Below are 16,905 nucleotides of genomic sequence, written 5' to 3'. Positions count from 1 at the left end.
TGAAAGGAACTATATAATGTAAAAGACCTCCCATGAGAGGGGGATCGGGAAAAAAAGGAGAAAAGAACGACTGTAGTATTCAAATCTGTATTAGCATTCAGTTCTATTGATTTCTCTTATAACCCATCTCCTCGGACAACAGTTCATTGAGTCTTTACATATCTTTCTTATTTATTCATCTTTTAAATTCCTATTAACCGTTGTTAAATTCATTAAAAGTTCAGTTCTTTCACCCACTCTCTACAAATTTATTGTACTAGACTCATTGGGCCTGCTCCCCATATCTTTTGGATTTGAGCTACAAATTGTGACCCTACACTACATGTAAATGATTTTTTTGATTGTCACATTACGTGTTGGACTAAGATAATTCCAAACATATTTGAAGCCAATGCCTCATGTGATACACAAATGATAATTTTATGCAAATTTAGATCACCAATTAAACATATAAAATGGCCATTACTCCCATAAAGCATAATGAAACATTAAATTCAAAGAACAATAAATTTGCATTATTAGTTTTTTCTTTGGTATATTAGTATTATTTGGACTTCTAATTCTTTTTTTTTTTCTTTTTTACGATAAGATTTGAATTTATAACATCCATTTCTTAATTATTGCTCTCATCATCAAATCAAGACATTAATTAATTTTAGGGACAGGCTCCTCTCCCGTTTGTTATTCTCCAATTCTCTCCCGTTTTAACGTGGATGAATGCCAAGTGGAAACAAAACAATCCAAAGGACAAAAAATAAGCAATGAAATTCTCTCTCTTCTTTCTCCACTCTTCTGTTACTTTCACTTGTTTTCTCTCTCTCTCTCTTTCTGCTCTTTTTCCTCTTTCTCTAAACAGACCAAACCTGAGCATCATAAGCATCAAAATGAAAGGGACAGAGGATGTGAGTTCTATGCAACCCAAAAGAAAAAAAAAAAAAAAAAAAAAGCCACGGAATTCTCTTTCTTGTTTCGGCTCTCTCTTCATCACTTCAACTCTTTTCTCTCTTTATCCCTCTTTTCAAATGGACCAAACCTAAACATCAGACTATCAGAGGCATCAAAACAAAAAGAACAAAGGATGTGAGTGCTGTGCTTGGGATTTTATCATTCTTGGCAAGAGTGGTCAGATTGGGTTCCTCCCAATGGAAGTTTGGGTATAAGGGTGAGGATGGTAATCTCACACCCACCTTACACAGCAGTATTTCCTTGGCTTCTCCTGAGAGAATAGAGATCTTTAACTCCTTTTTGGTCTCCTCAAGCACCGATTTTCTCCAGCCAGCAAGCTCTGATCTTGGTGCCGACTTAGCTCCATATGAAAAATTATCAAATAAAAAATTAGATTTGTTTCATGGCTTTTTTTTTTTTTTCCTTTGGGTTGCACAGAACTCACATCCTCTGTCCCTTTCATTTTGATACTTATGATGCTTAGGTTTGGTCTGTTTAGAGAAAGAGGAAAAAGAGCAGAAAGAGAGAGAGAGAGAGAAAACAAGTGAAAGTAACAGAAGAGTGGAGAAAGAAGAGGGAGAATTTCATTGCTTATTTTTTGTCCTTTGGATTGTTTTGTTTCCATGTGGCATTCATCCACATTAAAACGGGAGAGAACTAGAGAATAACAAATGGGAGAGGAGCCCGTCCCTTAATTTTATATGTAGGTAATATTAATTTAAACTCAAATCCTTATTGATAACCAAAAAAAAAAAAAAACGACTCAGTTTTTGTTTTAACTATAAATAAAATTTAGCTACAAAATTGGTTATAACCTAAGGCTACAAAATTGGTTGTACAATATCTTTTTATTGGAGGTGAATTTTGACAAATCTATTATCTTTTTCTTATATCCTCTATGCTTGCAAAATTTCTAGAAAATTAAATATCAATAGCTATGTCATCAATAAATTGTTTAAATTGCAAGTTTTTGTAGTTTAAAATTATACATAAAATATAAGCTTATAGATTATATGGTAAATAATGTTTGATTGATACAAAATTTGATATGTGCACCAAGAGCGTAAAGAACATACAATTCAACGGTTAGATTTTCAAAATATATAGTAATTTTTATTTTATGAAGTAAGGTTGTAGTCTTTTTCTCTAAAAAAAAATGTTGTCGCCTTAGCTTACTATCAATTTTATAGCTAAATTTTGTTCTTTAACAATTTCTTTGTATCTGAAAATTAGACCGCATGTATAATTACTGCCATGGTTCAAATCTATTGTGAGCTGGAGACGTAGATTTAGGGTTTAGCCATTTGGGAAGAGCTGCCTCACCTTGTTCCGTCATTTTCTAAAGTAGAGGTAGGCTTGGTTATCACTTATCAGTTATCATTTCTGCCTTACCTTTGTTCACGCTGAGTAAAAACTAATTTGACTAAATATCATTTAATTTTCTTATATGTAAATGTAAAAGATTAAAAAAAAGAAAGGAAGAACCCTCCATGATTGTAAAACACAACATCCTCGAAATTGTACACGCCAAAACATAAATTAAGCTTAGAACGTGGGCTTATAAAATATATCAAAAATTGAGTCAAACTCTGCGTATAATATGGTGACATGTGGCATTCTATCATAGAGTTGTTGGTATCGTATTCATACTTGATGCACAAAGAACGTGAAAATATTAATTCTTCAGGGCTAGTTTACTTGCATGACTTATTTGCTGAATAAAAAAAGTGAGATTATTTGTACATAGTAACATATGCCTACCTTTGAGCTCAAGTTTTGTTTAACTAAGTAAACATGTCACGTAGTAGGATGTTCAGGGTGTGATTGCTTAATTGTAGTTTCCTTCAAGGGCCGACCCCCTTTGCTTCCCCTAACAGCATGCCTAAGTTTCTTCAGTTCAACCATTTGACATACATTGGATTTCAATCAATGGGGCACCCCTTCATTGCTAAAAGGTCATAATCACCCTTTGACTTTCATATAGCTGGAGGTCAATATGCATATGCATTTATTTAGATGAAATGAAACATTATTTAATGAAGAGCATAAGTAAGTTTCGGCTAGTTCAATAGAAAGGATTTAGGTTAAATCTTGACTATATCAATAAGAAATTCATTGATATTTTAATTTGATGGTAAGAAACACTTATTCTGAAGTGAACGTTACGTTAAATCATATCATATCATATATATGTATATAAGAAATTCATTGATATCTTAATTTTATGGTAAGAAACACTTATTCTAAAGTGAACATTAGGTTAAATTATATATATATATATAGTAAGACTTAGGTATAGTGTTTAGGTGTTGTTCCTTAGGTCCTCGTTTTAAGATTTTACCATGTGAATTTTTTCTCATGGGATAAAAATGTATTCTTTAGTTAAGTAACTACATGGTTCAATCTTAAGTGGAGAACCTAAAGAACATCACCTAAGATATTGTACCTAAATTTTGTCATATATATATATATATAATTAAAGGCTAGGATAGTCATTTTATTAAGAGAAGGACCTAAAAATCAAAGTTAGGAGTGCCCAAATTAGTGAACTTTATTAAGGACTTAGCCTATAATTCGAGTATACTCTTCGTGTAGCACATCCCAAAGAGCTTCTCTCAATTTTTTCCACTTTGTCCGCGTCAACCCTCTTTTTATTCCTACTATAAAGTTTATAAACCCCAAAGTCTTCCACCCCCCATTTGCTACCAAAGCTCTCTCTCTTCCAAGAAACAAAGCATAAAGAATAAGACCACCTTCTCAAGCCCAAAACCACTATCTCTCTCTCTCTCTCTCACACACACACACACAACCATGGAACTTGTGAAGGTGATCATCATTATAGCCATAACCATGGCTTTATCCATCACAGTGACTATGAAGAGCATTGGTGAAGTGGAGGAAAAACCACCATTTCCACACACCGAGAGTACTTCATACATTTATCATAAAGAGGAGCTTCCCTTTAAGGAAAAGAAACTAATATTGCCTTCCAAAAGACTAAGTCGCTTCCTTGCTGAGAAGAACCCAAATGCAGCTGACCATTGCCACAAAGACAAAGAAATATGCTACACTGTAGGAGGCAAAAACTCCACCTGTTGCAATAACAAGTGCACAGACTTGTCCATTGACAAGAACAACTGCGGTGCATGCAAGAAGAAATGCAAGTATACCGAGACATGTTGCGGAGGTGAGTGTGTGGATGTGACTTACGATAAGAGGCATTGTGGGAAATGCAACAATCGGTGCAAAAAAGGAGAATTCTGCGTATATGCACTGTGTAACTATGCATAATTAGAGGATGGTCCAATAATTGGAGCATGAGGTTCGTGATTTTATTCATAATTCAATAAAATACCACATGTTGGTGGTTGCTCAAACAATATACTTACAGTGAATTATTTTCCAATTTACAATACTCAAGAGAGTCTTATAAATGTAATGTTATTAAGAGTTCTTAAGTAGTATGAATCAATTATCAGCAACAAGAAAAAAAAGAAAAAAAAAAAAGAGTAAATATATCAATTACTAATTATCAATAGCTTACATATAATTTTGTTTGTTAGAGAAATTTAAGAGTCTTCTTCCTATTAGAATGAAAAAAATGTATTTTATGGCATTTTATTACATAATATTGAAGAATTGATTCCCTTTTCAATACTATATATAATTAATTACTTGATAAATTAATAAATTGTATTTTGGGGATTCAGTGCATGTGTACTTTTTTTGTTGTTGATATAATGTGCGTATGTTTACTAATGGATTCTATGAATAAAGTGTGAAATAAAGCTTTTGCCTCATATAACTAAAGGTTATTTGGTGTTCATTAAAATCGGGCTTTACAACAATACTCGTATCTCTTTTTTTTTATTTTTCTTTTTTGCTGAGTTTAACATTACGTTTATATCCTATCTAATTAGGTTTATATGCACATTCATTGTAGTAGCCATTAATTTTTCCAATGAAAATATTTGTTCTTGGTTACTTGCGAATGAGAAACTGCAGTCACTATAGACAAACGCCAAAATTAAGGAGAAAAAGAAAGAGAAGCAAAGTAGGTACCAAATGTAAATGCCTTAATTTACACCCAAAGGGTTGATTAAATGTTGGAATGCGGCCATAATCTAAGCCCTATTCGCCCCTAGATTTCTAGTTTAATTGTTTGTAAATCAAGCTTCTTATACAAAATGAGCTGGTAGTCAGTAGTCTTTGTCATTTTGCAAGCAAATTAAAACCGAGCTTTTGGTAATGGTTCATTCCCTCAAAATCTGGTTACTTGAAAAGAGCATATTAAAAAAAAAAAAAAAAAAAATCAAGTTCATGATACACTTTGAAGCAAAAAGACCATGGTACTTCCCCTGAAAGTCGCTGGTAAGCACATGCCCCTTCCATATATATACACACATAGTTTTCTATAGCTCCTTATTCACATTTACTCTCGTCGGAAGTTGCTTTCATACAGGCTACAAAATAAAAATTACACAGCTCAAATCTAGCCATATTTCTGGACTGGTCGCTATCAAAATTAGCCAGCAAGAGCTCGGTCTCGTGTGGAACTAGATAAGTCTTTGATTGCAATCATAGACAATTAAATCATGACTCAAGGTTTTCGGTCGAGAAATGGTTAAAGAATGGGCTTTGTCGCTACATATTGGTGGCTTTGTGAATGGACCCATAGAAGTTAAAAGATATTAAGTGCACGTATGGAACACCGGTATAAGTTTAGAGAGACAAAAAATTACACAAGTTACTAAGATGACAAGTTATTATTAGTTGGTAAAAAAGTAATGCTCATAGTAGGCTCATATAAAAATTTGTACAAACTTGTCGATTCAACTGTTATGAAAATTGTTACGTCTATAGCATTACTCATAGAAGTATAGAACATAATAATAGATTTATGAATGGAATAGTTATTCATTTTAAATCATCACTCAATTGTTTGGTTTCCTTTTCATCATAAGAAAAAAAAAAAATATTCTTAGGAATAGACATGTTTTAAAAATGAGTTATGGCTAACCTCTAAGTTACATAATAAAACATTATACATATGCGAGTGAAGAATACCACACGCGTTGTAGCACAACTTTTCTTTTCTTGCACATTCCAGTACCACATTAATGGATATTTAGAATAAATATATATTATTTTTATCAGTGTTAATTCATTGAATAATAAAATGAATATGTCTTTATTTACGTAGGATGAGATTGCTAGATACATATTATCCAGTGAGGCTGCAATTAATAGAACTTTATATTATAAATACCAGGTTCTATTGCTCTACAATCTACACTTGAATATTACTTTTCATTCTAGTTATTATAAATATATTATAGATGGTGTGTCTTTTATTTGTAAATATTGCTTGATTAGAAACACCTACTAGAAAATATGCATCTGGATATAAAAAACTTAAAAAATGAAAAATTAATTAAGTCTAAAAAATGATCAATGGATAAATTTGTTGTAAGAACATGATTTAGTCCACAGCCCAAAAGATTTGGACAATGGCCTAAAATGCCCACAACAATAGATTTGTAAGAGAGTGGATCTGTAAAGTTGAATTTTATCAACTATCTTGTTGGCTTTATTTCGTGCCAATTTGCTTGTAATTTAGTACTTAGTAACCCTGTATTTAGGTGAGATTCATGTAAGGGTAGTGTGTGAAGAGAGTGTGAAGAATTGCTCAACAATGTGCAAAGAAGCAGGGACTCGCGGCTAGGACTCGCGATTGACTCACGGCTAGGACTCGCGATTGACTCACGGCTTGCAAGCTGCCAACTGCTGCACACGTGAGAAGTATACGGGGAGGTGAAGGGTCACGCCAGCTGTCGCACTATAGGACAAAAGTCCCAGGCTGGCCAAGCCGTTATCTTGCGACTTAGACCAGTCACAAGGTCAAGTCGCCAACCAGTCCTGTTTGGGAAAACCTGACTCTTCATATTCCAAACACACACCACTATATATAGACCCTTATACCCACAAAATGTAGAAAGTTTCCAGAGAGAATTTTGTGAGAAAAATCCTAGAGAAAAAAAAGATTGCCTCATCCCCAATCTTCACTAAGAGACTCTTCAAATTCCTCTACTCTCTTCCTCTCTATTGATACATCCTTGAGAGGTTATTGACCAAATCCTTTTCTCATCACACCGACGTCTGTGAGAATGTATTTTAGTGCTAAAGGAAGCAGTTAGGAAGGGACCAATGGTTATTGGTTGATGCTATGGGTTATAGCGGAATCCGATAAGCTAGAAAAGAAAAAGGTTCGGTGCAACCTCACTGGAGCAAGAAACTTGGAGGGCTAAGGTACCTTGGTAGATTAGGCTTGGAGGGTCTGTTGCTATTCATGTATCCCAACTACATTTTCTAGTGGATTATTGACCACTTGGAGGGTGGCGGAGAGGTTTTACGCCGAGGGCTTCGGTTTCCACTTTGATAACACATCGCGTGTTGTCCTTATGTTTGCATTTCTCTTCCTTTATCTTTGCCTTTTATTTTATGTTGTGGATGTGATTATAATTGGCTTAGATTGTTTATCAATTTTGTGTTTGGCTTATGTTCATATTCCGCACATTAATTGTTTGACTATAAGTTTGAATTGATAATTTGTAATTTGGGGTCTAAACGTTCAAGGTTGTTTTATACACATATTGAACATTCAGGATCTGTTACGGAACGATCAATGAGTTAAATGTAAATCACAGTAGGTTAGTTGGTGCTGGAATAACTAAGACAAACAAATTGAAGAGAAAAACACTCCTCGGTCAAGTCCAAGGATCGTATGTTCTTATATATATATATATATATGATCTCTTAGACTTATACAAATATTCAAGTTCTTGGTTACAAAGTGGTTTTCTTCCTTTTTTCCAATCCCTTTCTGTAATGGAATCCTTCTTCTTTTATACTCCCTTCCTTTCTTTCATCTTAGTATTCCACGTGTAGATCAGATTGTCAATCTCCTTGATACTTGTCCCATCAGCACTTTCTTGAAGTCTTTGTGGGTAGCTGTAAGGTTAGAAGTTACTGTTCAAGTATCACCTCTACATTAATGTAGCCAATTGGTTAGGTGCAGAACATTTAATGTGATGGTAATAGCTTTCTTCCCAGATATTTCTCCATTCACCGTTGACTCACTTCTCTCTGAAACTTATCCTCCTAAGCATGGTTGCCCACTGCCCAGTACTTGATGGGTGGTCGGACTTTAGACTTCCACTCTGTTAGCCGAGGAAGGGTGGCTCCTCGGATAACATCACCTGCTTGTTATGACCAGACCTCTTCCTCGGTCCAATAATCCACTTGCCTTCACTAATACTGGTCTGTCCTCAAGCTCTTTAACATTCTCAAGTGCAGCTCACAGCCCAATATTCTTATTCGAGCATTTCATCCCTACATTTGTTATTAGTAATAAACAAAATACAACACAAAATTTAGATCATATCTAAGTTTTTCAAAATTAAAATTAATAAAATTATATCTAAGATTGACAATGTCCCAAAAAAGATTAAGTGGATTAACTATATTATCGATTGAAAAAGAGATGTTAAAATAATTTGAATACAAAAATTTAATTAGTAATTTTGCATCTCAAAAGGCAAGAAAAATAAATTTTAAATTAAATATATTATAATATAAATATATTAAATAAATATTAATATAATTAATACATAAATAAATAAAATAAAACACCATTTTAGTTGTTGTCTTAGACAAGGAGCATAATGTCTCAAATAATTTGATCATAATCTCTCTCATGGTTATGCTGAAATTATTGTCAATAAAGTTTGGTCAAAATATGCCAAATTTTAATTCTAAAATTCAATTATATGAGGTGCATGTGCATATTCTAATTCTCAAATATTCTTGAATCAAATGACCAACTTGTAGGTTCTAATTAGTTTAACTGGTAAAGTCAATAGTTGACAAATAATGGTTATAGGGTTCAAATTTCACGCATCTACACTAACAACTAATTGATGCTTGGGCTTGAGGATAAAATTAAGAAAAAAAAATTATCATAAAATGAACTTTATATGTTTGAAATACTGTCGTAGTTAATATATATATATATATATATATATTTATATATTTATTTATAAAGATCAAAAGGGTTTGTTGATGGCTCTATCAATGCTTCAATGGCAGTCACACCATTAGAGAAGAAAGCTTGGTCAAAATGCAATTCAATGATCTCTTCATGGATCTTGAATTCCGTTTCCCCTCATCTCACTGCTAGTGTGATTTACAGAGACACTGCATTTGAAGTGTGGCATACTCTCAAGAAACGATTCTCTCAAGCCAATGGACCAAGAATCTCTCAACTTCAGAAGCAAATTTCAACTATGATGCAAGGTGCTGCTACGATCACTGGATTCTTCACTGATCTACAAGCTGCTTGGGATCAACTATTGAATTTCAGGCCTTTACCATATTGTTCATGTGGTAAGTGTAATTGTGGTGTGAATGACAAAATCACAGCACTTCAGCATCAAGATTCTCTTATGCAGTTCTTGAATGGCTTGAACGATTCTTATTCTCAAGTTAGAACACAAATTCTCATGATGGAGCCCAGTCCTTCTATTGATAAGGCATTCTCTTTAGTGATTCAAGAAGAAAGGCAAAGATGTTTAGGTTTCAGTGTTGCTCCTTCAGTTGAATCAACTGCTCTGGCAGTCAGAAATCAAGGATTCAATCAGGGAAATTATTCTCCAGGGAACAACAAATATGTCAAAGGAAATAATACAAAAGGGAGGCCTATGTGTAGTCACTGTGGGAAGCTTGGCCACATTATGGAGAAGTGCTACAAACTAGTGGGATTTCCACCTGGTTACAAGCAGAGAAGCAAAGTGGCCATGGCAAATCAAGTCTTGGTTGAAGGTGATCAAGGACATGTTGATATTTCACAGACTCCACAAATCAATTCATTCCCTCCACAGGTCAATTCATTCCCTTTCACATCAGAGCAGTGTCAACAACTGATTTCAATGCTCAGTTCACATGCATCTACATCTGGTGGTACCAATGATGCCTTACATTCAGCTAATTCTGCTCTTTTAGGTAATATGTGTACTGCTTGGTCTGATTTTACTTCCTTAGATATGCATCACTCAGTTTTTGCCATTAATCCTATCAATAAAGCTGCTCATGGTAATGATGTATGGATTCTTGATACTGGAGCCACAGACCACATAGTCCATTCTTTATCTTTGTTCACACATATAACCAGTTCTATATCAACCTTTGTTCAATTGCCAAATGGTGAAAGAGTCAATGTTACACATATTGGTACAATTCAAGTCACTGCAACCTTAAAACTTGAGAACGTGCTGTGTGTTCCCTCTTTTAATTTCAACCTAATTTCTGTCAGCAAATTAACCAAGACACTTTCATGTTGCCTAGTTTTTCTGTCAAATTTGTGTTTTATCCAGGACCTTACTTGCTGGAAGACGATTGGAGTGGGTGAATTACATGACATGATTGCTGACACGATTCAAACAAAAAATCTGTTANATCCACCTTCACCTCTCATTCCTTCCATAAATACACCATCTATTCATCTCAGGAAGTCTTCTAGAGTGTCAAAACCACCTGCCTACCTGAGTGATTTTCAGTGCAGCACAGTTGTCAGTAATACTCTTACTCCTTCTCTTCCTGCCAGCAAGTCAGGTACACCTTATCCTTTGTCCACTTATCTTACTTCCTCAAAGTTATCCACCTCTTATGCCCATTTTTGTTCCTTAATTTCTACCATTCCTGAGCCTACATATTACCATGAGGCAGTCAAGGATACTAATTGGCAGGCTGCTATGACATCTGAAATTGCTGCTTTGGAAGCAAATCAAACCTGGACTCTTACACCATTACCTCCTCACAAAAAGGCCATTGGGTGTAAATGGGTTTATAGGGTGAAGTATAATTCTGATGGTTCTTTGGACAGATACAAGGCTAGGCTTGTAGCTAAGGGGTTCACTCAACAAGCTGGTTTGGATTTCACTGACACTTTTTCTCCAGTTGCTAAACTCACCACTGTCAAGACTTTGCTTGCTATTTCTGCTGTGAGAGGCTGGCATTTGGTTCAACTTGATGTGAACAATGCCTTTCTAAATGGCTCTCTCCATGAAGAAGTGTATATGCAGTTGCCTCTTGGTTTTCACAGCAAGGGGGAGAATCTGGTTTGCAAGCTTCACAAGTCTTTATATGGTCTTAAACAAGCATCAAGGCAGTGGTATTCAAAGTTTTCTACAACCATTTTGAAATATGGTTTCAAGCAATCAAAATCTGATTATTCTTTATTCACCAAGAAGTTTAATTAGACTTTCATAGCATTGCTTGTGTATGTTGATGACATTCTCATTGCAAGTAATAATGTTCAAGCAGTTGAAGACCTCAAAACCTCATTGAATCTTGAGTTCAAGTTAAAAGACCTTGGTAATTTGAAATATTTTTTAGGTCTTGAAGTTGCTAGATCAGAAAAGGGAATTTCATTATGTCAAAGGAAATATGCATTAGGGGTCTTTAAGGATGCTGGTATGGAAGGATGCAAGCCTAGCAAGGTACCAATGGAGCAGAACTTGAAACTCAGTAAATTCCAAGGTGATTTATTGGATGATCCTGGGGTCTATAGAAGATTAATTGGAAGGTTACTTTACCTAACAATCACAAGACCAGATATTACTTACTCTGTGCATAAATTGAGTCAGTTCATGGCTAAGCCTAGAAAGCCACATCTTGATGCAGCACACAAAATATTGCAGTACATCAAATGATCACCTGGTCAAGGCATTCTTCTGTCATCAAAGTCTGATCTACACTTGAAAGCCTACACGGATGCAGATTGGGCTTCTTGTGTAGATACCAGAAGATCAACCACTGGTTTTTGCGTTTTCTTAGGTGAGTCATTGGTCTCATGGAAGTCTAAGAAACAATCCATAGTTTCTAGATCATCAGCTGAGGCCGAATATAGGGCAATGGCCTTAACAGTTTGTGAAATGACTTGGTTGCTAGCTTTGTTGAAAGATTTAAAAGTTGATCATCCACAGCCTGGAATGCTCTTCTGTGATAATCAGGCAGCAATCCACATTGGTGAAAATCCTGTCTTCCACGAACGTACAAAACATATAGAGGTAGATTGTCACTTGGTTAGAGACAAGGTGCAAGAAAAGGTGATTCGTTTATTTTTCACTCCAACACATACACAGGTAGCAGACCTGTTTACCAAAGCTTTATGCAGCCAACAATTGAAGTTCTTGATTTCCAAGATGAATGTGTTGAACATACATAGTTCTGAATCTCATCTTGAGGGGAGTATCAGACAATTGAGAAGAAACCAGTTAAGAAGAAAGTATCGAAGAATAAGAAGCAAGCTGAGAAAGAACTAAAGCAAGAAGAAAAGAACTAAACGACATCTGCAAGCTACAAGAGTTTTAAGTTAGAAGCTAAACGACATGTAGTTCTTGTTTATAATTTTTATTCACTTTCATCTCACGTGCTATAACCGTCTCTCACACGTATTGTAACTGAATTACAAACGGGTTGGTTAGTTTGTTAGAGTTTGTTACTCTCTGTTTTGGGGTTTTAGGCACAGAGGTGTATATAACCTCACATAATGTACAGATTCATTTCTATCACAAAGATTAAGAGAAAGTTTCTCAATTCCTTTCTCCAATTCCCTCTTTGTGCATTCATAGAATTCTGTTATTCTTTTCTCTGTTTTGTTACAAACATTAATTGTAGATGTTTTATCTGTAAGAGCATTTAGGGTCCCTATGATTTGAAATTCCACTTGACCCTTGCATGGTAGCATGGTGCTTTCAACACTATAGGTCCCAACATATATGTTCCTCGTGAGATTAATACAAGGTTCCTTCCTTCAGATTGACAAGCTTTATTATATACATTTTCAAAAACCTACAAAGACAAACACACACAAAAATTATAAAACAATTGTGTAGCTTTTTCAAAAGGCTTTAATGCTACTCCTCCAAGAAAAGATTCATGGTTATCATAATTCCATTAAGCAAAACATACCTTACAGTTATCAGCATTTCCATCTGTAACAGCACCATCATTCATCACATTAAAAACCATTTTTCCAAACCCAACTTCAGAAATGGATGCTAATAAAAATATCAAGTAAACACAATGAAAAATTGATATTGAACCCATGTTTTCCACTCCTACTAACCTTTCTTTTTTTTTTCTTTTTTTTAATAAAATGATAAGTAGAATTTTATTGAGTAAAAAACTAGACAATAGATAAACAACAAAACTTCAAAACAAGGACTCTTCCACCCAATACTTTTTACACTATGGTTTCTCTACTTTTATAATGAATTTTCATAGATAAAAATGGAATAAAATTAACAATAAAGTTCAAGACACAACAAAGCGTCATTGCAATTTTATAACAATATTCCTAAATTAGCTTACCACCTCACACATGAGCTCACTACAATCTGCAATTTATTATTATTATTTTTTCATGGCTCATATGTGAAGTGATAACCTAATTTAAGAGTGTTAGGTAAACACAATGCATTTTATATTAAACCCATGTTTTCAACCAATACCACTTGATTGTTATGGTTTCTCTGCTTTTAATAATGAATTTTCTTAGATAAAAATGTGATAAAATTAACAATAAAATTAGGGTCACAACCAAGGGCGGAACTAAGCTTGGGCTTTGGGGGCAATGGCCCCCCTAATTGTGTTTTTTTTTTTTTTTTTTTTTTTTTTTTTTTTTTTTTTTTTTAAATATTAGTATATGTATAGGTACTAATTTTAGCAATTTTATTTTATAAAATTACACTTTGGCCCCTAACAATATCATTGATTCTTTCAAGGGTAATAGTATAGTCACAAACTTTTCTACAATATTTTTACAAAGTGTTGAAATAGCAAATTCTTATTAGTTTGTGTTTGAGTTCACCACTTATATCATTTTTTTTACTTACCAATAACACTCACCACATCATTAATTTATAAATCAAGTTTGTATCCTTCACATTTTTCTATTTTTAAAGGTCATAAAAAAAAATTATAGATCTAAAATCTAAAAAAAAAATATACAAGCCCAAAAACATCAGTGTAACAACAAAAATTACTAATAACAAAACTAAAAAAAATTAAGTCCAACCAACAAATTTTACCCAAAACAAACAACCTGGCCCTTGAAAAAAATTTTAGCAAAATAATTTTGTCCTTACCTAGCAGCAAACACACGCATCAAAGACCAAAAAAAAAAAAACCCCTCAACATCTAAATAGCAAAGCAGGAGCCTGGAGTTACCGCACATAACTAGAGCCACCCCACTAACTCCAATTTCTGGCTTCATCCCTAGTCACAACTCCACAATGATTTTGCTACAATATTCTTAAATTATCACCACACATGAGATCAGCATAATTTGACATTCAGATTTCTATTTTATTAATAGCCCATGTGTGAGGTAACAAGTTAATTTAGAGATATTATGAATTTGTTGTAAATTTGCGTTATGTCCTAAAAGGACTCTAAAATCTAAATAAATTATTCAGTACATATGAAGGACCACCTCATCAATGTCAAGCGTTTCTCCCACTCAAATACTATAATACCATGTGTACAATAGAGCCCCATGGATGATTACGGTCTTTCAATGAAGTGGCTTAAGGTTCATCCTCTTGTGAGAACTATATGTCTCAAACTTAAAAGGTTCCCGATAAGCAGCAATGCACAAATGGTATGTGAATGAAAAATTAATGGAGAGTCAATGAAAATCCTAGGGTTCTTATATGGAGTATGGACCTACTATAACAAGCCTTTGACACATTGCTAATTATGAGGCTACATTCAAGACATGTTTCTTGTCTCTACACTTTCCATAACAAACCTAGACATATTGCATGCATTACCTCTAGAGTTCAAAGTTCAAACCTTCAAAATACAGGAGTGTTGGAGATTCTATGAATTGATCAAGCTTGCTTTTGGCATCCAAAGCCATTATCATTGCTCTCGACCACATAGGATAGTTGTTCTCAGTTAATGGCTGAGTAACCAAAATTGCACCTGGTGTTTCACCATGATGCAAGAAGAATGGACTCCGTGGATCTTCCATTGGAGCCAGCTCTTGCTGAGAAGAGGAAGATGGAGCAGTTTGAGTGTCTTGAGCATTTGACGCCATTGGAGAAGACTCAAGCTCTGATACCATGTAACAAAACAGAGAAAAGAATAACAGAATTCTATGAATGCACAAAGAGGGAATTGGAGAAAGGAATTGAGAAACTTTCTCTTAATCTTTGTGATAGAAATGAATCTGTACATTATGTGAGGTTATATACACCTCTGTGCCTAAAACCCCAAAACAGAGAGTAACAAACTCTAACAAACTAACCAACCCGTTTGTAATTCAGTTACAATACGTGTGAGAGACGGTTATAGCACGTGAGATGAAAGTGAATAAAAATTATAAACAAGAACTACATGTCGTTTAGCTTCTAACTTAAATACTCTTGTAGCTTGCAGATGTCGTTTAGTTCTTTTCTTCTTGCTTTAGTTCTTTCTCAGCTTGCTTCTTATTCTTCGATACTTTCTTCTTAACTGGTTTCTTCTCAATTGTCTGATAATGTTAACCATTGGATTACCTTCCAATACATAGACGGTTGGTACTCGGGGGTGGTGGAAAATTGGATGGGTTAGGTCCCTCTGCGTGGGATGACAATACTTGCAGTAAAGATCCAAATTGCAAAGCTCTTCCCTTGTAAGTTATTGTTCCAACAAATTCATCTTAAATTGGGTCAAAAAATGGAGTAGCCCATGATTATGTGCCTGGACCATTTGTCATGAGTCATTCTTAGTGTTCTTTTTTAATATGCTTCTATCTAATAGACTTTTGTATAGGTCAAATAATTTCAAAATTTTATAATCTGCTTTTTTTTTTCCTTGTACTTAGATTATGTTCCCTAAAAATAAATTAAAAAAAAAAAACATTTCTTTCCTCTTCAATAAAATTATACTTTCTTTCTCATAATATGTTTAGAAGTTGACTTATTTAGTATATTTATTTTTAGGTATATATTTGATTTATTAACTTACTGGGTTCATTTTTTATTTACGACTAATAAAATTATTTAAAAAATTCCCATTTTTAAAAATATAAGTCAAATTAACCACAAAATTTAATTTGAACACTTTTAAATTGTAATTCTGTTTTAAATGCATATTATTCACATTGTGTGTTTTCCTTATGCTTTTCAGTCGTTGAGATTTGATTTCGTCACCAATTCAAGGATTACTCAACTAACTTCAATCAATAGCAAGAATTCCCACATGAACGTTTTTGCATGCAAATATATGAAATTTGATCAAATTCATATTATAGCACCCAAAGCTAGCCCCAATACTGATGGAATACATATTGGTTCATCAAGTAATATTCAAATCTTGGATTCAACAATAGCCACCGGAGATGATTGTGTATCAATGAGTCCTGGTTCTAAAAACATAAACATTAGGAACGTAATGTGTGGCCCAAGTCATGGAATCAGTGTTGGAAGCCTTGGAGGGGGACCTAATGAAGAAGATGTTAGTGGATTAATGGTGACTAATTGCACTTCCATTGGAACTCAAAATGGATTGAGGGTCAAAACATGGGCTAGGTCTTATACAAGCAATGTTTTCAATCTTACCTTTGAAGACATCATCATGGATAATGTCAACAACCCCATCATTATTGATCAACAATATTGCCCATCTCACAACTGTGAAAAGGTACCTAACTCTCGTTCAAATATCGTTATGCTTATGCACGTGTGCTTACGTTTTCCACATAGGTTTTTGGTTATGTCAAATATATGTTATATAAAATTTGATTTATCATGTTGGTGGTTATCCTTTTTAATCTACAGGGTGACTCCCAAGTTCAGATTCGTGATGTTAAGTACAGAAACATTAGGGGCATCTCTAGCTCAAAAATTGCAG

General features: G+C 34.2%; 1 protein-coding gene across 1 annotated transcript; it reads left to right on the top strand.

Moving 5' to 3' along the window:
- The first annotated feature begins 3,616 nt into the window (after positions 1-3,616).
- On the top strand, positions 3,617-4,600 carry LOC112013013 (stigma-specific STIG1-like protein 1). Its single transcript, XM_024045397.2, has one exon. The coding sequence runs from the start codon at positions 3,757-3,759 to the stop codon at positions 4,234-4,236; it is 480 nt and encodes a 159-aa protein (XP_023901165.1). The 5' UTR covers positions 3,617-3,756; the 3' UTR covers positions 4,237-4,600.
- Positions 4,601-16,905: the final 12,305 nt, after the last annotated feature.

Source organism: Quercus suber, unplaced genomic scaffold (assembly GCF_002906115.3).
Source record: "Quercus suber isolate HL8 unplaced genomic scaffold, Cork oak 2.0 scaffold_147, whole genome shotgun sequence".
Lineage (NCBI taxonomy): Eukaryota > Viridiplantae > Streptophyta > Magnoliopsida > Fagales > Fagaceae > Quercus > Quercus suber.
Note: the sequence above shows the minus strand (reverse complement) of the source record. Positions and strands in the feature narration are given on the sequence as shown.